This window comes from Vulpes lagopus, chromosome 12, assembly GCF_018345385.1.
Source record: "Vulpes lagopus strain Blue_001 chromosome 12, ASM1834538v1, whole genome shotgun sequence".
Classification (NCBI taxonomy): Eukaryota; Metazoa; Chordata; class Mammalia; order Carnivora; family Canidae; genus Vulpes; species Vulpes lagopus.
In genome coordinates this window covers 23,199,266-23,220,411 of record NC_054835.1, presented here as the reverse complement: position 1 = coordinate 23,220,411, position 21,146 = coordinate 23,199,266, and the positions used below count along the sequence as shown (strand labels likewise).

The following is a 21,146-nucleotide window of genomic DNA, read 5'->3' as shown; positions in this document are numbered from 1 at the left end:
TTATTCATCCAAAAAATAATGTGTTTTTTTCTTTCTTCAAAAATAGAAACGCAGATGCCCTCTCTGCGCTCTGCTGCTTCCTAGCACCTGCCATCCAGTCTGTAATTACCCGGTGTCTTCGATTCCTCTTCGCTGTCCTCGTCACTAACAGGTAGGCGTCTCGGGCAGGGAAGGTCGGTCGGTAGAAGGCGGACGCGCAGCGCTTGGAACAGCAGCGCGCGTGGGGGAGTCGGGTGGAGGCGGAGGCGGGCGCGGGGCGGGGCGGGGCCGGGGAGGGGGCCGGGCCATGCCGGGGCGGGGGCGGGGCCGGAGCGGGGCGGGTGGCTCCGGCCCGCGTGGGGCTCCGCCCCAATCGCCCTGTCGCCGCGCGGCCAGCAGGTGGCGCTGCAGGCCAGGCCCTGGCGCCTGGAAGGCGGAAGCGCGGCGGGCGCGGCGGGACCCGGGCGCGGGACCCCTGGAGGCCGCCCCCTCCGTGCCCGCGCCGCGCCCACTGTGCAGAGGGGCGCCGCCGCGCGTGAGAGCCCCGACCCCGGCCCCCCCCGGGCCCCCGGGCCCCCGGGCGGCATGGGCGTGCTCAGGGCCGGGCTGTGCCCCGGCCTCACCCCGGACACGGTCCTGCAGCTGAGGAGCCGCGGGATCAGGACAGGTGAGGGCGTGCGCGCCTCCCAGCCGGGCCCTCGGCGCTGCGTCCTGCACCGCCCGCCCCGCCCCGCCCCGCCCAGGCTCGGGAGGCCGGCGGGGTGCGGCCAGCCCAGCGCCCCCCTTCCCAGGGCTGGGGCTCTGTGCTTTTGCCCAGGCCTGCGCGCCCCGAGGCAGAGCCGGCCCCCGCTTGGTGAAGAGGCGAAGCCAAGCGTGGGAGGCCCCGGAGCCTCCCTTCCGGCCAGTCGACCAACCACGTGTGTTTGTTTCCAGTGGTGGACCTGGTTTCTGCAGACCTGGAGGCCGTAGCCCAGAAATGTGGCTTGTCTTACAAGGTGAGCTGCTGAGCTCCACACTCCAACCCTGGCTGTCTACGTGCTCAGCCCTGAGCCAACGGAGCAAAGGGTTCCCAGAGGTTAAGTAGGGTGGTGGAGCCAGTGAGACCCTGGGATGCCCCCCCCCTGCCTGCCCAGTGCTCTGGGCTGCTTCGGGTTGAACCGGTGTCCCTGGCGGCACCCTGAGTTGCTCCTGCCCCTTCCGCAGGCCCTGGTTGCCCTGAGAAGGGTGCTGCTGGCTCAGTTCTCAGCCTTCCCCCTCAATGGCGCTGATCTGTACGAGGAACTAAAGACTTCCACTGCCATCCTGTCCACTGGCATCGGAAGGTTTGTATGCGTACTCGGGGAAGAAGGCCAGAGGCTGGAGGACAGGAGTGCCTCCAGGGAGGCCTTTTACATTTGAATCTAGAGAGCAGGGTTTTCCCAGCAGCGAAGAAGGCAACAAGGACAGACGGTCAGGACCTCTGAGTTCTCTTACCCTAGAACAGGGTTTCTCAGCTTCACACTTCTAACACTTGGGAATCTGTAATTATCTGGTGGGGGAGGGAATCTGTAATTATCTGGTGGGGGAGGGAATCTGTCCTGTGCATTTAGGATTTTTGGCAGCATCTCTGGCCTCTGTTCACCTCCGGTCTCCCCATGTTGTGACAATCAGAAATGTCTCCAGATGTTACCAAATGACCCCAAAAGGGGCAAAATTGCTTCTGGTGGAGAACCACTATTCTATAACACAAGATGTCAGTTATTTCATTATTATTCAGCAGATCAGATGGAACCACTCCTCTGACCTGCTTCCCACTTAAGTTTAGGGCAAGAGATCAGGGCAGGACTGACACTCGCTGAGAGCCTCCTGGGTGCCAGCCGCTGACGTTAAGTTATGTAATCTCTTCAGTGACCCTGTGTGTTAGTGATTATTAACCAAACTTGAGTTTAGCCCAAGAGGATGAGGGGCAAGGAGTGGTGGGAGGCGCCCTGGGATACTTGATCAGAACCAAGTGTGTTCCCCATACTCTGTAGCAAGAGGGATCAAGAGAGCTTCTGCAGAGAACGAGTAGTTATATCCTGCTGTGCCGTTTGCGGAGGGAAAGAGTTGGAAGACAACAGCCAGTGTCTGGCCAGGGGAGTCTGACCTCTTTCCTGGCTTGTTTGTGCAGAAGTTGATGAGGAACTCTGCCGCCAGCAAGGCCTCTGGATCGGTTTGGCCCTTGCTGTTTTCCTAACATTCTCTTGGCAAGGTTCATACAGCATGGCCCTTGGTCTTCCAGGTGGGGGTCCAAGTCTGTTATCCATCAAGCACTGTGTGCCCACTAGGGGCCAGATATGTGCAGAGGACTGGTGTGCGAGTGTGGCATGGCTCCTGCGCTTAATGAATGTGGGGTCTGGTGGGCAGACAGAAGAGCAGGTAAGCAGGAGAGATGCATAAACATGTGTGGAGGCAACAGAAGGAGGGACTGATTGGCCAGAAGCAGACCTGGCCCTCAGGCTTAGGGAGCTTGTGAAACCAACATAGGCAGAGGAAAGGTTTAGGGAGCAGTCGAGTGGTAAATGGACTGGACTGCTGCTGCAGTGGGTCTTTGCAAGGGAGATCAGAGTGGTTCCACGAAGCTCTATGGAGGAGGCAGGACTTAGGCATTGAAGAACAGATGGGCCTTCTCTGAGTGCCCACCGAGGACCCGGCACCATGCTTATACTTCATAGCGCATGATTTCATTTGTTCTCCACAACTGCCAATGAGCACAACAATTAAACTCAACTATTGGGGTGGGGGTGGGGGGTGATACCTGAGTGGCTCAGTCAGTGGTTGAGCGTCTGCCTTCCGCTCAGGTATGATCTCCAGGGCCTGGGATTGAGCCCCACATCAGGCTACCTGTTCAGTAGGGAGTCTGCTTCTCCCTCTGCCTCTCCCTTCACTTGCTCATGCTCTCTCTCAAATAAATAAATAAATAAATACATACATACATACATACATACATACATAAATAAAATCTTAAAAAAACAACAAAACTCGGGATCCCTGGGTGGTGCAGCGGTTTGGCGCCTGCCTTTGGCCCAGGGCGCGATCCTGGAGACCGGGATCGAATCCCACGTCAGGCTCCCAGTGCATGGAGCCTGCTTCTCCCTCTGCCTGTGTCTCTGCCTCTCTCTCTCTCTCTCTCTGTATGACTACATAAATAAATAATAAAAAAAATTAAAAAAACAAAAAAACAAAAAACAAAACTCAAACTCAACCATTGGAAAGATGAGGAAATGGGCTCAGGTTAAGTGGCTTGCTTCAGTTCAGTCAGCTGGTGGCCGACCAGGTACTTGAGGTCATATCCATCACACTCCTGACTCTGACTCACCTGCCCTGTTCCCCCACCCCCCACCCCCGGCCCCGGGGAGGCTTTTTTTTTTTTTCTAAGAAGGGATACAATCTCCCTCTTTTTTTTAAAATTTTTATTTATTATTTATGATAGTCACAGAGAGATAGAGAGAGAGGCAGAGACACAGGCAGAGGGAGAAGCAGGCTCCATGCACCGGGAGCCCGATGTGGGATTCGATCCCACATCTCCATCTCCAGGATCACACCCTGGGCCAAAGGCAGGCGCCAAACCGCTGCGCCACCCAGGGGTCCCCCCGGGGAGGCTTTAATGCAAAAGGGAGCTGTCGGCATGGGGCAGAAGTGTGCAGGGTGGACCGGACTAGAGACACTTGCAGAGACAGGCTGAGAGAGAGCTGGCAATGGTGGGGTGTGTGAGTCCAGTCCAGGGCAGGTGACAGCAGAAAATGTGTTGAAAAGAGGTGCAGACAGGCCTTGCCACCTGGCAGGATATAGGTGTGAAGAATCAGATGAGACACTAGGTTTCTAGCCCTGCTCACAGTGTTCTGTGGACACTTAGCGGATGTAACTTTTAAAAGAGATGGGGAGTTATGTAGTCAAACATTTGGGAAATGCTTCATTAACCCAAATTAAACTAGTTTTTTGGTTGTAGGCCATCTCAGAGTCTGATGTGCACCATGAATCTTTACAAGGACAATAGAGCATGAAGTGTACCTTGCAAGAAGCTATATCGACTGTGGGAGATAGGTGGTTCCCTGAAGGCCAGAGCTATGTCTTGTTCATCTCTGTATCTCTCTCATTTTATTTTATTTTTTTAAAGATTTAATTTATTTGAAACAGAGAGAGTGAGAGAGCACAAGCAAGGGGGGCAGGCAGAAGGAGAAGCAGACTCCCCACTGAGCACAGAGCCCAGTGAGGGGCTTAATCCCAGGACCCCGAGATCAAGACCTCAGTCAAAGGCAGATACTTAACTGAGCCACCATGTGCCCCTGTATCTCCCTCATTTTAGGGTAAGACCTTCAGGAAATATGACATTTTTAGGCCATGTTGGAATGAATGGCCAGAAAAAAAAAAAAAGAAAAAGAAAAGACTAAAAGCCAATTCCAAGGGAAAGGTGAGGATAAATCCCAGAAACCAATTGTATTCAAAACAGGTGGTGAGACCCCAGTGTGGTTTTGCTGCAAGAGACAGGTGGGGGTCTCTCTCCTTGATGACAGTGATGTGCCGAGTTAGAGGTGGTTGGTAGGAGGGTCCTCTGGGTGGTAGGAGACCTGAAACAGGAACACAGGTGAGAAGTCGGCTGGTGTGATTGTGTGTGTGTGTGTGTGTGTGTGTGTGTGTGTTGGGAATTCCTTAAGCAGCGTGGTCCTCACAGCCAAGAATGAGGTTGATTCTTGTCTGGATAGTCAATGCCAGTCGGTTAGACCAGAATCATTAGAATCATCAGCTGAGCCCTGAGTCAAGCTCCCTGCTCAGTGGGGAGTCTGCTTCTCCCTTTCCCTCTGCCCCACCCTTGTGTGCACTCATGCTCTCGCTTTCTCTCTCTCAAATAAATAAATCTTTTAAAAAAATAAAATAAAATCTTAAAAAAACAATCCAGTCACTGGGGGAATCCTTAAACACCCCAAAGGTCATGCCTCCTGCAGACCAATTAAATCATTCTCTGAAAAGAAAAAAAATCATTCTCTGGGGATAGGACACAGGCACCAGTAGTGTTTGAAGTTTGCAGATGGCTCCATTGTGCAGACATATTTGGGAGCCGCTAATACAGGCCTCTTTTTCAAAAATCCTCTGGTATATATATAAAAAAAGTCCTCTAGTGATTTATTTATTTATTTATTTATTATTTTAAAAAATATTTTTTTTATTTATTTATTCATGACAGACACAGACTGAGAGAGAGTGGCAGAAAAATAGGCAGAGGGAGGCGGAGGCTCCTCACAGGGAGCCCGATGCGGGACTCAATCCCGGGATCAGGACCTGAGCTAAAGGCAGGTGCCCAACCCCTGAGTCACCCAGGTGTCCCCTCTGGTGATTTTAATATGCAGGCAGGACTGAGAATCACTAGTGTAGCCTCATGGTTTTCAAATGTGAGCATGCATCCAGATCACCTTGAAGCCTTACTGAAACCCGGATACATTCTCCAGAGTTTCTGATGCAATGGGTGCAGGGGAAGGGGGGTTAAAGTTTGCATTTCACACCAGTTCCCAGTGATGCTTTTGGTCTGGGGACCACACCAGGAGAACCACTGCTAATCATGGAGCTAGGACTGTCTGATCTCAATGGGAGAAGCCACAGGGCTGGAGTGGTGACCAGAGTGTTTTGACTGGCAGGGACCTGTTCTTATAATCATGGAGTCCTTGGAACTGAAATTGATGGGGTTTTTTCTAAGGTGCTCCTTGGCATACACAGAAGTGTCATGGAAGGTCTTTGAGAATCATTTTAGGACCCCATGAGGGTGCTTGCAGGCCTGGAAAAGGGATGTATGAGGTCAGAACACTGAGCCATTGGTATGGGCTGTGGTTTAGGAGAAGCTTCAGCCCACAGGTTGGGCAGAAAGTGGAGTGTGGTTAGTGACTTATTTCATGGTAGTTCAAGGACAGAATGTGGACTAGGAATTGGCTATGTCTTGAATTTATCCAAAGGCTTCCACAGCCAGAGCATCAATGATACAGGAATTAAGTGGTACTATTCTATCACTTAATTCTCTGGGAACATTCATTGTGTGTCTCCTGTGTTTCCAGCACTGTGCCAATGTCCTTGCCCCAGGTGCTCTGGGCCAAATGGAGAAGAGAGACAAAAACAAGCACATAGAAAATAATCACCAACTCCCAGGACTAAGTGAATTCAGTAAGGCCGCAGGATACAAGATCAGCACATAAAAATCAATTGCATTTCTATATACTCAAAACGAACATGTGGAATAGGAAATTAAAATGTAATACCATTTACAGTTGCTCCAAAGAAAATGAAATACTTAGGTCTAAATCTAACAGCAGCTATAGGAGCTGTATGCTGAAAACTAAAACTTACTGAGGAAAGAAATCAAAGGTGACCCAAATAAATGGAGAGACACACTGAATTCAGGGATTGGGAGACTCAGCATAGTAAAGATGTCAGTTCTCCGCAAATTGCCCTATAATCTTAATGCAGTTCCTACCAGTCTCGGCTGATTTTTTTTTTTTTTTTTTTTGTAAAAATAAGGCTTATTCTAACACTTAAATGGAAAAGCCAATGACCTTGAATCACTAAAACATTTTTTAAAAAGGATAAAGTTGAGGGATCCCTGGGTGGCTCAGCAGTTTAATGCCTCCCTTAGGCAGGGCGCAATCCTGGAATCCCTGAATTGAGTCCCACATCAGGCTCCCTACATGGAGCTTGCTTCTCCCTCTGCGTGTGTCTCTGCCTCTCTCTCTCTCTCTCTCTCTCTCTCTCTCTCTCTGTGTGTGTGTGTGTGTGTGTGTGTCTCTCATGAATAAATAAATAAAATCTTAAAAAAAAAAAAGGATAAAGTTGGAGGGATCAGTCTGCCAAAGACAAAGTCTTACTTATAAAGCAGTAATCAAGACAGGTGTGATATTGGCTAAGCAAGAGAGATACAGGTCAGTGGAGTCACATAGAGAACCTAACAATAGATCCACAAATATGTCAAATTGAAATTTTTTAAGTAATCCCTCTACCTAACGTGGGGCTCAAGCTCACAACTCTGAGATCGAGTCACATGCTCCTCCATCTGAGCCAGGCAAGTGCCCTAAAACTGTCAAGCTTTTAGAACAAAACAGAGGGGAAAATCAGAACTAGAGCTAGGCAGAGAGTTCTTAGACTTGACACCAAAAGCATGATCAATTGGGGTGCTTGGGTGGCTCAGCGGCTAAGCATATGCTTTCAGCTCAGGGTGTGATCCTGGATCATGGATCTAGTGATCGAGCCCCACATTGGGCTCCAGTAGGGATCCTGTGGTCCTGGAATCAAGTTCCGCATCAGGCTTCCCACAGGGAACCTGCTTCTCCATCTGCCTGTGTCTCTGCCTCTCTCTGTGTGTCTCTCATGAATAAATAAATACAATCTTTTAAACAAAACAAAACAAAATCATGATCAATTAAAAAATAAAATTGTTAATAAAACTATAAGATTAAAAATGAATCCAGATTTAAAATTATTGCTCTGAAAAGAGGACAAAAAGACAAGCTATAGAGTGGGGAAAATATTTGCAAACCACATATTCAACAAAGGACTTGCATCTAAAATATATAAAGAATTCTTTTTTTTATAAGGATTCTTTTTTTTTTAAGATTTTATTTATTTATTCATGTGTGACACAGAGAGAGAGAGAGAGCGCGAGAGCGCGAGGCAGAGACACAGGCAGAGGGAGAAGCAGGCTCCACGCAGGGAGCCCGGTGCGGAACTCGATCCTGGGTCTCCAGAATCACACCCTGAGCTGAAGGCGGCGCTAAACCGCTGAACCACCCTGGCTGCCTAGTTTAGTAGTTTCTTATAGTTTAGTAATTTCTTATAAAATTAACATCTGCTTGCCATACAATCCAACAGTTGTGTTTTTTGTTTTTGTTTAGAGAAGGGGGAGAGGGGCAGAGGAAGGGAGAATCTTAAGCAGGCTCTATACCCGGCACAGAGCCCTATGCCAGGCTTGATCTCACAACCCTGAGATCATGAGCTGAGCCAAAATCAAGAGTCAGATGCTTAACTGATTGAGCCACCCTTGGACCCCTTTAAATTTTCTTTTTAAGTCATCTATAAACCCATCGTGGGGCTCGAACTTCCAACCCTGAGATCGAGAGTCATATGCTCTACCAACTAAGCCAGCCAGGTGCCCCTTGGCAGTTGTATTCTTAGGCATCTATTCCAGAGAAATAAAAATTTAGTTCACATGAAAACTTGTACACAAATGATCATAGCAGTTTGATTCACAGTTGCCCCAACCTGGGACATCTGGGTGGCTCAGTGGTTGAGCATCTGCCTTTGGCTCGTGATCCTGGAGTCCTGGGATTGAGTCCCACATAGAGTTCCCCACAGGGAGCCTGCTTCTTCCTCTGCCTATGTCTCTGCCTCTCTCTGTGTCTCTCATGAATAAATAAATAAAATCTTTAAAAAAAACCAAAACAAACAAAAACAATTCCCTCAATCTGGAAACAGCTAAAACAGACTTCAGTGGGTGAATGGTTAAACAAACTTGGTGCATCTGTACCATGGGCTACTTCTTAGCAATAAAAAGAAATAGCTATGGCTACAACAACTTGGACAGTTCTCAAGGGAATGATGCTGAGAGAAAGAAGCCAGCCACAATGGCTACAAATAGTGCAATTTTGTGTATGTAACGTTCTTGAAATAACATCATAATAGAGATGGAGAACAGATTGGTAGTTACCAGGGATTAGGGGTGGAATGAAGGGATGTGGCTGTAACAGGGTGACACAAGGAGACTTGTGGTGATGAAAATATCTATATCTTGCTTGTGGTGGTTACATAAAGCTCCATGTGTGATAAGGTTGCATAGAACTGTACACACACACGTAACACTGGGGAAATCTGGATAAGCTCTGTTGATTGCACTGTGGTTGGTTTGCGATGTACTGCAGTATAGTACATCATATAGCACCAGAAGCTGCCATTAGGGGACTGAGGGGAAGGGTACGTGGGCCTCCCTGTATAATTTTTTTTTTGCAACTTCCTATGAATCTATAATTACTTCAAAGTTGAAAAAATAGGGACGCCTGTGTGGCTCAGCAGTTTAGCACCTGACCTTTGGCCCAGGGTGTGGTCCTGGGGTTCTGGAATCGAGTCCCGCATCAGGCTCCATCAGGAGTCTGCTTCTCCTCTGCCTGTGTCTCTGCCTCTCTCTCTCTCTGTGTGTCTCATGAATAAATAAATAAAATTTAAAAAAAAATAAAGTTGAAAAAGTGACAAATTATGGGAAATGCTATCAAGGAAACCTGTAGGGGATTAAAATAGGCAATAGAAGGAGGACCCTTTGATGGGGTGGCAGAGACCTCTGTGGAAAGTGATCTTTAGGCCAAGAGTGAATGGATGGACCTTGGAGCCATGCCCTCTTTCCCTAGATATGTTCAGAACTAGTGCTGGGAAGGAATGTCTTACTTTTCTTGGTTCCTACTCCCCTCTGTCCCCACCAGTCCACTGGGTTGATTTTCTTTCTTCCTCTTCTTTCATCAGCCTGGACAAACTGCTTGATGCTGGTCTCTACACTGGAGAAGTGACTGAAATTGTAGGAGGCCCAGGTAGTGGCAAGACCCAGGTACATTTGCTGCCAGGAGCAGGTGGCCATGGGGTAGGGAAGGGGAGGGGAGAAGAGGGAGGAGGTGGTGGGTAGCACCAGATCTCTGTGTGTGTGTGTGGTGGGGGGCGGCTTCTTCTAATGTACTTGTGATTCAGAGAGAAGATAAGTGGTGAGGAGTTGGGCATGAACTTCGCCCATTCGTGTTGCTGGGTCCTGGACAGGATTTGGTGGGGAGCTCCCATTCTGGGCCCTCTTTGGGGGCTCACTATCTCCAATGCCTTGTCCCTTCAGGTATGTCTTTGTGTGGCTGCAAATGTGGCCTATGGCCTACAGCAGAATGTTGTATACATTGATTCCACTGGAGGATTGACAGCCTCCCGTATCCTCCAGCTACTTCAGGCCAGAACCCCAGATGAGGAGGTGCAGGTAAGGGGCAGGAGGGTTGAGTTCCCTTGAGGTTCTGACGCAGAAAGATGCCATTATTCCTTAGAGTGCAAGAATTTTAGCTGTTTGGATAGTCACTTCTGAGTTTGAAACCTATTGTTCTATTAGTACTTCCTGAATTCTTTAAGTGTCCCCTGTTATAACATTAGCCCAGCTTGGATGCTACCCACACTGATCTTCCAAGGTGACCTAGCTCCATGCACACCCTAATTCATAGCTGGCAAACACCCAGCATCTGTGTTTCCTTCCCATTTTTCTTGCCCATAGCAGACATTCCTAATCAGACAGAGCTCTGACTTGGCTTTGCAGCTCAGCCCCCAGACAGCCTCCACTGTAACAACTGGCCCAGTAGATAAACCCATTTACCATCTTGGACTGGAGTCCTTACATCTAGGTGTCTCATTCTGCTCAGCTTTAAAATCCCTCTTTGGGAGCACTTGGGTGGCTCAGTTGGCTAAGCATCTGCCTTGGGCTCAGATCATGATCTCAGGGTCCTGGGATCAAGCACTGAGTTGGGCTCCCTGCTCAGCAGAAAGTCTTTCTCCCTTTTCCTCTGCCCCTCTCCCAGCTCATTCTCTTTCTCAATCTCTTTCTTTCTGTCTCTCGCTTACTCTCTGTCAAATAAATAAATAATAAAATCTTCAAAAAAAAAAATAAAATCCCTCTTTATCTTGCTTGAGCCCCTGCTCCCTCTTACCCAAAGCCCCTCCTTCTCTTTCCTACCTCTTTAGGCAGGAGCTCTCCAGAGGATCCAGGTAGTTCGTGCATTTGACATCTTCCAGATGTTAGACGTGCTACAGGACTGCCGAGGCACTCTGTCCCAGCAGGTGAGCCTGCTGTCCTGCCCCTCCCTGCTTCACCCAGCTTGCTGGGGGCTATCTGTATGTGGGCAGGTGTCCTACGGCTGACTGTTTGGAAATGCAGATGTGCAATCTGGTGATTCCAGCTGTGCTTGCCACCTCCAGGATGGGATTCCTGAATGCTTAATCATTCCTGAGTGCCTCTTGTTTACTTGCCCATCTTCCCCACTAAACACTAAGGCCCTTGAGTGCAAGGATCATGTCATTCATTTCTGCATTCATCCCCCACTGGATCAGTGAGGATTACTTTCAGCTGCAAGTAATAGAGTCTGTCTGACAGGTACTTAAACCTTGAGGACATTTAATTATCTCACGTGAGTCTGGAGGTTGGCAGGTCCATGGTGTCAGGGCTCTAGGTTGATGTGTCTGATTCTCTGGCTCTTCCCCCTCATAATTGCAAAGTGGCTGCTATAGCTCTAAGCACCGTGTCTTCATACATCAACACCCATATTTGGGGCAGTACTAGATTGCCCCTCTTCTGTACTTAACCTTTTTACTGGGAAAGAAAAATCTTTCTGCAAAACCTACTAGTAGACTTCACCTTACATCTAGTTGGCCAAAACAGAGTTTTAGGTGTATCTTAGCCTAGGGTTTGGGCCCATCTTCTATGATGCCAGATTTCTTTTCTTTTCTTTCTTTCTTTCTTTCTTTCTTTCTTTCTTTCTTTCTTTCTTTCTTTCTTTCTTTTTTAAGATTTTATTTACTCATGAGGGAGACAGAGAGAGAGAGAGAGAGAGAGAGAGAGAGGCAGAGACACAGGCAGAGGGAGAAGCAGGCTCCATTCAGGGAGCCTGACGTGGGACTCAATCCTGGGTCTCCAGGATCAGGCCCTGGGCTGAAGGTGGCACTAAACTGCTGAGCCACCTGGGCTGCCAGTATGATGCCAGATTTCTGCCCAGTACTGGAACACATCCAGAATCCTGTTAACAAGGAAGAGGGGGGTTAGAATGGCATTTGGGTTGGTACACCACTACACCACTACACATTTGGGTGCTTAGATAGGATTTGGTGCGCTGATTTACAGGTCATTAGATTTGGAAAGACATCTTAGAATAGTTCAATTCATGTTAAACTTTCTCTGACCCCTATGGGCATATCCAAAATTGTATATGAAATAAATGATTTTTATAAACTTTAGAACGTGTAATAGTTGAACAGATACTTACCATAGGAGCTGTAGCTGGTTATGACCCATGTGTTTTGAGACCTGAAGTAGTCTTGATCTAATCCAATCCTCTCATTTCTAGAGATGAGGAGAGTGAGGGCCAGAGATGTTCAGTAATTTGCTTGAAGTCACTACATAATTTAGCATAAGAACTAAGCTTATAATGCAAATCTCTCAACTCCCAGATTAAATGACTATATTTTTTTTACTAGAAGATCATTATGATAGTATATAGTCTATTATTGCATAACAAGTTACCACAAATGCAATGATTTAAAATAACATATTTGCTACCTCACAGTTTCTGTGGGTCAGGAATCTGGGCATGGCTTAGCTGGGGCCTCTGCTTAGGATCTCAGTAGTGTGTAATCAACATGGCAGCTGGACTGTGTTCTTATCTGGAGGCTCAACTGGAGAAGAATCCAAGTATAAGTTCACTCAGATGGTCATCAGGATTCATTTCCTAATGGGCTCAGTGTCTTGCAGACAGGTATCCATGCTGTCCACTGTCCTCTGCCATGTGGCCCTTTCCATTGGCAGTTCATAGCATGACCACTTGCTTCATCAAGACAGCACAAGAGTGGGAGAAAAAGGCTCCTGGGTGGCCCAGTCAGTTAAGCGTTGGACTTGGGCTCAGGTCATGATCTCAGCATCCTGGGATAGAACCTGGAGCTGGGCTCCCTGCTCAGGGGGGAGTCTGCTTCTCCCTCTCCCTCTGCTCCTCCCCTGCTCATGCGCGCACTCTCTCTCCCTCATATATATAATTATTAAGATTTTATTTATATAATTTTTAAGATTTTATTTATTTATTCATGAGAGACACAGAGAGGCAGAGATACAGGCAGAGGGAGTAGCAGGCTCCATGCAAGGGAGCCCGATGTGGGATTCAATCCAGGGACTCCAGGTTCACACCCTGAGCCAAAGGCAGATGTTCAACCGCTGAGCCATCCAAGAGTCCCTCTTTCTTGTTTGTTTGTTTGTTTGTTTAATTTTTTTGTTAAAGATTTTATTTATTCATGAGAGACACAGAAAGAGAGGCAGAGACACAGGCAGAGGGAGGAGAAGCAGGCTCCATGCAAGGAGCCCAATGTGGAACTCGATCCTGGGAATCTGGGAGCCACCCTGAGCCAAAGGCAGACGCTCAAACTACTGAGCCACCCAGGCGTCCCTCTCTTATTTATTTATAAATTAAATTAAAAAAAAAAAGTATGAAAGCAAAATGCACCATGCAGTTTCATATAATATAGTGTAATCTTGGGAGTGATGTCCCATTGCCTTTGCCTTATATAGCCTAGTCAAGAGAATGACATTCCAGCACATTTGACACCATATTAGTCAGAAGCAAGCCACAGGACTCACTCTCGGTTGGGGGAGGGGATTATACAAGGGCTCAAATACCTGGAGGGTGGAGATCAAGGGGCCGCTTTAGGGTCTATCTGCCTATCAGATGACCTGATAGTCCACAGTTACCTACAGTGAAAGGCTGCCTGTCTGCATTTTAGCCAGAGATTTTAACCTGCTCTCCCAGAGTGAGGAAGAGCTAAGCTAATTTCAGTTTTAGCTTCCCTCTTTTCTGCCATCCTCTCTCTTAGACAAGCTGATGCCCAAGAGTCAATAACTGGAAGATGAAAGAAGACATGCAAAAGATAGACCAGATAATGCTGAATATTCAAGATTTGGCTAGCGTGAAGTGAGAAAGTTGTAAAAACAGAATCAGCAAATGAGTTGGACATAAGGAGTAAGGGAGATTAGGTCCAAGAAACTAGGGCGATGCTAATGTGTGTGTGGAGACAAAAGATTATGGTTTTAACAGATGGCTGTCTATATAGTCTGTATTTGGAACTGCTTTAGATGTGGAAGATGAGGCCCTAGAGGCATGATCTAGAAGGAGACTGAAGTAAAGAGAAGGCTAACACCTTCAGCACGGAAGTAAGCAGAAGAGGGAGAAGAGGAGCCTGGCAAAACAATGGGGAGCTGGCCATAAGGAGATGATGGCTAAGAAAATTCAGGACTGGGGGTGCCTGGGTGGCTCAGTCAGTTAAGCATCCCACTCTTGATCTCAGGGCAGGTCTTGATATCAGGGTTGTGAGGTCAAGCCCCGTGTTAAAAAAAAAAATCTCGGGGCTCCTGGGTGAGTCAGTCAGTGGAACATCCCACTCTTGTTTTCAGCTCAGGTTGTAATCTCAGGGTCCTGGGGTCAAGCCCTGCTTTGGGCTCTATGCTCAGCATGGAGTCTGCTTATCCTTCTCCCTCTGCTCCTTCTCCTGCACATTCTCTCTCTCTCTGAAATAAATAAATAGGGATCCCTGGGTGGCGCAGTGGTTTGGCGCCTGCCTTTGGCCCAGGGCGCAATCCTGGAGACCCGGGATCGAATCCCACATCAGGCTCCCGGTGCATGGAGCCTGCTTCTCCCTCTGCCTGTGTCTCTGCCTCTCTCTCTCTCTCTCTCTCTCTCTCTGTGACTATCATAAAAAAAAAAAAAAAGAAGAAGAAATAAATAAAATCTTTTTAAAAATCTTAAAAAAAAAATTCAGGACTGGAGGTCTGGCTGGCTCAGTAGGTAGAGCATGCAACTTAATCTTGAGGTTGTGAGTTCAAGTCCCAGGTTGGGTGTAGAGATTACTTAAAAATAAATAAAGAAAACTTCAAAAAAGAAAGAGAAAGAAGGAAGGAAGGAAGGAAAGAAAAAGAAAGAAAATTCATGACTGGGGCCACAGAATTTGTAACAGGGATTTCTCAAATTTTATTATTTTTGGCTATCTGTGATGCCCTGTGATTTAAAACCCCTCTATCAAAATAATAATAATAATAATACCACCCCTCTATCCACCCAAGGCTTCAGTAAAATATGTTATACCTAGAAACGGAGATGGGGGGAAAAGACCTTAACTGAAATTCCGTGATGCTTGCACAACTATATTTGAGGCTGAGGAACTTATTTCTTACCCATTTCTGATTGAGGAGCAAGCTTGTCCTGTAACGGACGACCCCTAGAGGCCATCTGGTTCATGGCATCTGCTTCTCCCCAGGTGAGCAGTGCCTCAGGGACTGTGAAGGTGGTGATTGTGGACTCAGTCACTGCGGTGGTCTCCCCACTTCTGGGAGGTCAGCAGAGGGAAGGTAAGAGGTGTGGCAAAGTCCAGGATCTGGGACATGATCTTACCTCCCAGCTCTGGAACCCAGTCCCTGGTCAGCCTGATCATAGGTGCCCTGATGCCCTGGCCCTCTGCTTCTCCTCCTCCAGGGTTGGCGCTGATGATGCAGCTGGCTAGAGAGCTGAAGACACTGGCCCGGGACCTTGGCATGGCGGTGGTGGTGAGGAAGTGGGCTAGGCCAGCTTGCTGGTCTTCTCTCTGCAACCTGGGCTGTGTTGAGATGGGGGGACATGGATTCGATTTCTAGTTCCAGCTGTTTGCTTCCCTTAAATGGCAACGTCTGAACCCCCAAAGTGGCCCTTCTTCCTTGAGCCATCTAGAGCACTGGACTGTGTTGGGGTCAGACAGAAAGAGCCAAGGGGTAAAGGACAGCCTCAGTTTTCTTTTTTACTTTAAGACAGATCTATCGAGGTATATATAATTCACACAGAATAACTCATTGTTCGAAGTTTGGCTAACAAATGCTAATGTATCCGGTCTCGTTACCCTGGCATAATCAAGATCTAGAATATTTCGGTCACCGCAGAGAGGTCCCTGAGCCCCAGACAACCACTGATCAAGTGTCTGTCCGTATAGTTTTGCCTCTTCCGGTGCTTCACAGAAAGGGATGTTTTTGCTTTCAAAGTCACTTTTTCTGCTTACAGAGTACTTTTTTAAAAGTCTGCCTGTTTCTTATAGAGTAAAAAATAGTTAAATATAAGAGACAAATGTGTAGTAAATCTCCACATCCACAGAAAACATATTAATATTTTTATATATCTCCATAGGATCTTTTTTTTATTTTTTTATTTTTTTAAATATTTATTTATTTATTTATGATGGACATAGAGAGAGAGAGAGAGGCAGAGACACAGGAGGAGGCAGAAGCAGGCTCCATGTCGGGAGCCTGATATGGGACTCGATCCTGGGACTCCAGGATCCCGCCCCGGGCCAAAGGCAGGCGCTACACCGCTGAGCCACCCGAGGATCCCCATCTTTTTTTAAAAAAAAAAGATTTTATTTATCCATTCATGAGAGAGAGAGAGAGAGAGAGAGAGACACAGGCAGAGGGAGAAGCAGGCTCCCTGCAGGGAGCCCCATGCAGGACTGGATCCCAGGTCTCCAGGGTCACGCCCCTGGCAGAAGGTGGCGCTAAACCACTGAGCCACCTGGGCTGCCCTCTCCATAGGATCTTTACTCTCTGCATATATATACATATACTTTTAACCAGCTTTCCAATTAAACTGTAACCTTATTTAAAAAAATAACTCATTTCATTCCACTTCCCATGTCTTTAAATAGATGCTTTAAGGGATCCCTGGGTGGCGCAGCGGTTTGGCGCCTGCCTTTGGCCCAGGGCGCGATCCTGGAGACCCGGGATCGAATCCCACATCGGGCTCCCGGTGCATGGAGCCTGCTTCTCCCTCTGCCTGTGTCTCTGCTCTCTCTCTCTCTCACTATGTGCCTATCATAAAAAAAAAAAAAAAAAAAAAAAAATTAGATGCTTTAAGAATACCATTTTTAGCAGTTACATATTTTATTTAATACCTGTGTTACTGGGGGTCAGCAAACTTTTCTGCAAAGGGCCAGACAGTAAATAGCCGAGGCTCTGTGGCTATAACATTGACGTCACAGCTCCTCAGCTCCACCTGGATTGCGTGAGAGCAACCAGAGACAGTCCTGAACAGAGGGTGTGGCTATGTTCCAGCCAAACTTGATTTTCAGAAACAATTTTGGGGCCACATTTGGCCTGTGGGGAGTAGTTTGCTAATACCCTGGTATCCCATAATGATCTATTTCCTGATTTGATGCTTGGTAGGTCATATTGGTCTTCCTCTATTTTAAGTAAAACTCTGGGGCGCCTGGGTTTTAAACATCAGACTCAATCTCAGGTCATGATCTGGGAGTCCTGAGATTGAGCCCCATGTCGGGCTCTGTGCTCAGCAGGGAGTTTGCTCTAGATTCTCCCTCTCCCTCTGTCCTTCCCCACTGCTCACATGCTCACATTCTCTCTCTCTCTAATAAATAAATCTTTAAGGAAAACTCTGATGAACACCTTTATACCCTAATTTCATTGCACATTTCATATTATTCCTTCATATTATTCCCTCAAGATTTCATTAATCTAAAAATATAATAACTGAGTTAGGGATACACACATTTTTATTTCTTATTATTTTATTTTTTAAAAGGTTTTATTTATTTGAGAGAGAAAGAGTAGCAGAAAGAGAGGGAGCATGAGCTAGGGTGGGCTTTGGGCAGAGGGAGAGGGAGAATCAGACTCCTTGCTGAGCCAGGAGTCCAACGTGGGGCTCAATCCCAGGCATCCCAGGGATACACACATTTTTAAATATGTAGGTATGATATCGCCGAATTTCCAGGAAGGTCATACTAATTTCTACACCCACCAGCAGTGCTCTTTTGTACTTAAGTTGAGTTCTAAGGCTTCTCTCTCCTGACTTTAGGATGTACGTGATCTTCTGCTTGTGCCCCTGCCCCTGGCTGGAGGGCTGGTGGGGAGAATCTCATTAAGAGGGTGCCGTAAAGCTCAGGTTGCCTGCCCACGACTATCCTGGGCAGAGTAGAACTGACTGACCAGACTACAACCTCCCTTTCAAAGCTCGCACGACTCCCCTACACATAGATGTGCTCCGTGACACAAAGCGCAGGGTGCATGTGGCTTCAGAATGCCTGTCTGGGGATGCCTGGGTGGCTCAGCAGTTGAGTGTCTGCCTTGGGCTCAGGGCATGATCCCGGTCCCAGGATCGAGTCCCACATCCGGACTCCTTGAGAGGAACCTGCTTCTCCCTCTGCCTGTGTCTCTGCCTCTCTCTGTGTATCTTTCATGAATAAATAAATAAAATATTAAAAAAAAAAAAAGAAGGCCTGTCTGCTGGGTTGGGGGTAGGAGGCACAGGCCCACCACTGGCTTCCCATCAGCAGAGTGCAGACAGCCCTGCTTATTCCCAGACACATGCCTGTTACCTTCTGCTGTAATCAAGCCTGAGACATTGTGATTTTTTTTTTAAGATTTTATTTATTTACTCATGAGAGACACAGAGAGAGAGGCAGAGGCACAGGCAGAAGGAGAAGTAGGCTCCATGCAGGGAGCCCGATGTGGGACTCAATCCCAGGACCCAGGATCATGCTCTGAGCCAAAGGCAGACAGATGCTCAACCACTGAGCCACCCAGGCATCCCAGACATTGTGATTTAGTGGAAAAAGTTAAACACAAGTGAGGACCCAGGGGGCTAGTTCCAGAGCTGCTGTCAATAACTTTGAGAGCCTTGAGAAGACATTTCTCTCTGCTGGGCCTCAGTCTTGCCACTTAAAGAATGAAAAAGCAGTAGGAACAGATGTCCTTACGCTAGCATTATCAATCTGGAAATCTTTGATTCTGCTTCAGGTGACCAACCACATGACCCGAGACAGGGACAGCGGGGAGCTCAAACCTGCCCTTGGACGCTCCTGGAGCTTTGTACCCAGCACCCGGATTCTCCTGGACATTGATGAAGGAGCAAGAGCATCAGGCAGTTGGCGCAGGGCGTGTCTGACCAAATCTCCCCGTCTGGTGAGCCTGCCACAGGGGAAAGCTGGGAATCTGGGCCTTTGAGGGTGTCTGCATGACCAGAATTCTTGGATGCTGAGAGTCGGCAACCAAAGAGGCTTTCTGCTTGGATAGCTTAACTCAAAAACTTAACCCTTCCCTCCTGTCTCCTTCCAGCCAACAGGTTTCCAGGAGATGGTTGACATTGGGACCTGGGGGCCTCCAGAGCAGAGCCCAGCGTCACAGGGAGATCAGATATGACTGTGCTATTGATTGGGAAAGGGAAGGGCATCGAGTGCCCCACCTCTGCACACAGTGACAGCTGCTGTTCACTGCCATCCAGCACTGGAGACTAGGGTGGAAGCTCCTGGGCTGGGCAGAGACGGCTCTGTTTCCTCAGCTGCTCTTTCTGTGGAAACAGAGCTACCAGTGAAGAAGATGCTATGGTGGAAGGACACAGAAACTCATGCGGCGCCAAGTTTTCTTCCTTGTTTCTATCCTGTCTGTTTCCAGTGGGGAGCCAAGTTCACCCTGAAGAGGTCTGCTAGTGACCGGACAGAACTCGGTGTATCGCCATCATCGCCGTGCTCCATCTTCATGCAGTGACTGAGCTGGGAGGCCTCCAGCTTGCTTCTGCTTTTCCTTCTCTTTTTTATTTTGGCTTTTTCCACCTGTAAGATGGGGCGCCCTTTCCCCCAGCTTTGTCTTTGAGTTACTGGGTGGAAATAAATTCAAAGCCCTTCTTTATCCATGTTATGCTCTTAAAAATATGAACAGGAAATTCCTGGAGCCCCAGAGCCACCTAATTTCTCCCCCAGAAGGGTGTTTTTCAGTTTCCCTCAGTGAGGTTCCAAAGAATGGTTATTCCTTTTTTTCCTCTTGCTGATATGGTTTCACACACCTGCATGCATCACTGTGACTAGGTGAGACCATGAACTCGCTGTTGTCCCAGGGATATAATTTAACAGGAAGGGAGAATGTGGCCACAGTGAATCCAGCTACTTGTTTATTATGCACATGCCCTGTAGGGCCCCTCCACAGTAGAGAGTAGCCAGAGGTGCTGAACCATGGCCTTGCCCATAAACAGACAGAGGAGAATTTGCACAGTAAATAGAGCCAGCTGGGAAAATTGATGCTGGCGTAAATAATACATGGCAAATCTAGTCCTTTATGCAGAAATTCATTGCTAGTGGCTCCAAGATGCAATATAATTACCCTTCTCTTCCTGCCAGCTGTACCACAGCCTGGTGCCCTAGTGTATGAAATAACCCCCCTGTCTGTTAGTGGCACTGCAGCCATCCATCTGAGAGCTGTAGCCCTGGCTGGGGTAGGGGAAAGGAGGACACCAGGGGAGGAATAATAAAAGGCAAAGTAGAAAAATGATCAGAATTGTTCACTGACCACATTTTTTTAAAGGAAGGTCGCCTTTTTTGGTTAGAGAGCCTGTCGTGATTAATTAGTTGTGTCTTGGCTGCAGGAAGAGGAGGGGTCAGAGTTACAGGGGGAAGATAGAACATTAAGATGATGAGCATAGCAGAGAGAGAAGCAGGAAGCATTGAGGGTTGGGAACGAGTGGCAAACCGGCTCCAGGGTAACTACCTATGTTGGGGAGCCTGAGACTGGGGAAACCTTGGCACTGCTGCCTGCAGAGGGGATCCCAGGAGAAATTAATCTTCTGTAACCTCATACCATGAATGGTTGGTGTATTTCTGCAACCATAGTAGGAAGCAGTACGTTAAGCTAGGAATGACAAATCCCTGCCACTCCTACCATTTGGGTATTTTGAGCCCATGGAGGCCTCACCAATCATCCAAGCATTCATTCTTCGTGGAACTCAGAGTGTTTTGCAGTCTTTCTCTGCATGGCACTCCAGGTAGTCATGATCTGCTAGTTGGGAGTTGGCATGTGAGGTGAAGCCTGGCTGCCGTCTCTTCCACGGGCTGATCTACCATGTTTCCTGTATGTGGTGAGTTGGGACCCTGGAATATGAGACGCCTGTAAAGATCGTGTACCCTATCCTGTCATTTAACAGAGAGAGGGAAACTGAGGACCAAAGAGGGGAAGTGACAGTCCCGTGGCACTCAGGACTCCTGATTCCTTTTTTTTTTTTTTTTTAAGATTTTATTTATTCATGAGAGACACACACAGAGAGGCAGAGACATAGGCAGAGGGGAGAAGCAGCCTTCATGCAAGGAGCCTAATGCGGTACTTGATCCTGGGACTCCAGGATCCTGCCCTGAGTCAAAGGCAGACACTCAATCTCTGAGCCACCAAGGCGTCCCAGGACTCCTGATTCCTAAACCAGGACTCTCTGAGTCTCCATGTTGCCTGTAGTTTCCCATGTGTGCAGCTGTCTTCCCACTGGGCACTGACTCCAGTCAGGATGCCATGGCCATTACCTAGGTGGCCTCGCTGGCCATGGGAAGGTGCCCCATTCATTGTGCTCCAGACC

General features: G+C 47.8%; 1 protein-coding gene across 2 annotated transcripts; it reads left to right on the top strand.

The window, feature by feature from the left end:
* The first annotated feature begins 394 nt into the window (after window positions 1-394).
* Window positions 395-20,077, top strand: RAD51D (RAD51 paralog D). 2 transcript variants are annotated; one of them, XM_041726187.1, is made up of 10 exons: window positions 396-646; window positions 913-974; window positions 1,183-1,301; window positions 9,481-9,562; window positions 9,836-9,970; window positions 10,720-10,815; window positions 15,043-15,133; window positions 15,258-15,328; window positions 18,554-18,718; window positions 18,872-20,077. In XM_041726187.1, the coding sequence occupies exons 1-10, from the start codon at window positions 565-567 to the stop codon at window positions 18,953-18,955; spliced, it is 987 nt and encodes a 328-aa protein (XP_041582121.1). In that variant the 5' UTR covers window positions 396-564; the 3' UTR covers window positions 18,956-20,077. The 2 variants fall into 2 exon arrangements, with proteins under 2 accessions (XP_041582122.1, XP_041582121.1); XM_041726188.1 differs by lacking the exon at window positions 10,720-10,815 and having other exon boundaries at window positions 395-646.
* The last annotated feature ends 1,069 nt before the right edge of the window (window positions 20,078-21,146 follow it).

What these genes read in the sequence shown, in the direction of transcription:
- RAD51D (XM_041726187.1), top strand. Translation starts at nt 565, where the DNA reads ATGGGCGTGCTCAGGGCCGGGCTGTGCCCCGGCCTCACCCCGGACACG. An exon ending in GAGGCACTCTGTCCCAGCAG is followed by an intron (nt 10,816 to 15,042) that starts GTGAGCCTGCTG and finishes GCTTCTCCCCAG; the next exon opens with GTGAGCAGTGCCTCAGGGAC. An exon ending in ACCTTGGCATGGCGGTGGTG is followed by an intron (nt 15,329 to 18,553) that starts GTGAGGAAGTGG and finishes ATTCTGCTTCAG; the next exon opens with GTGACCAACCACATGACCCG.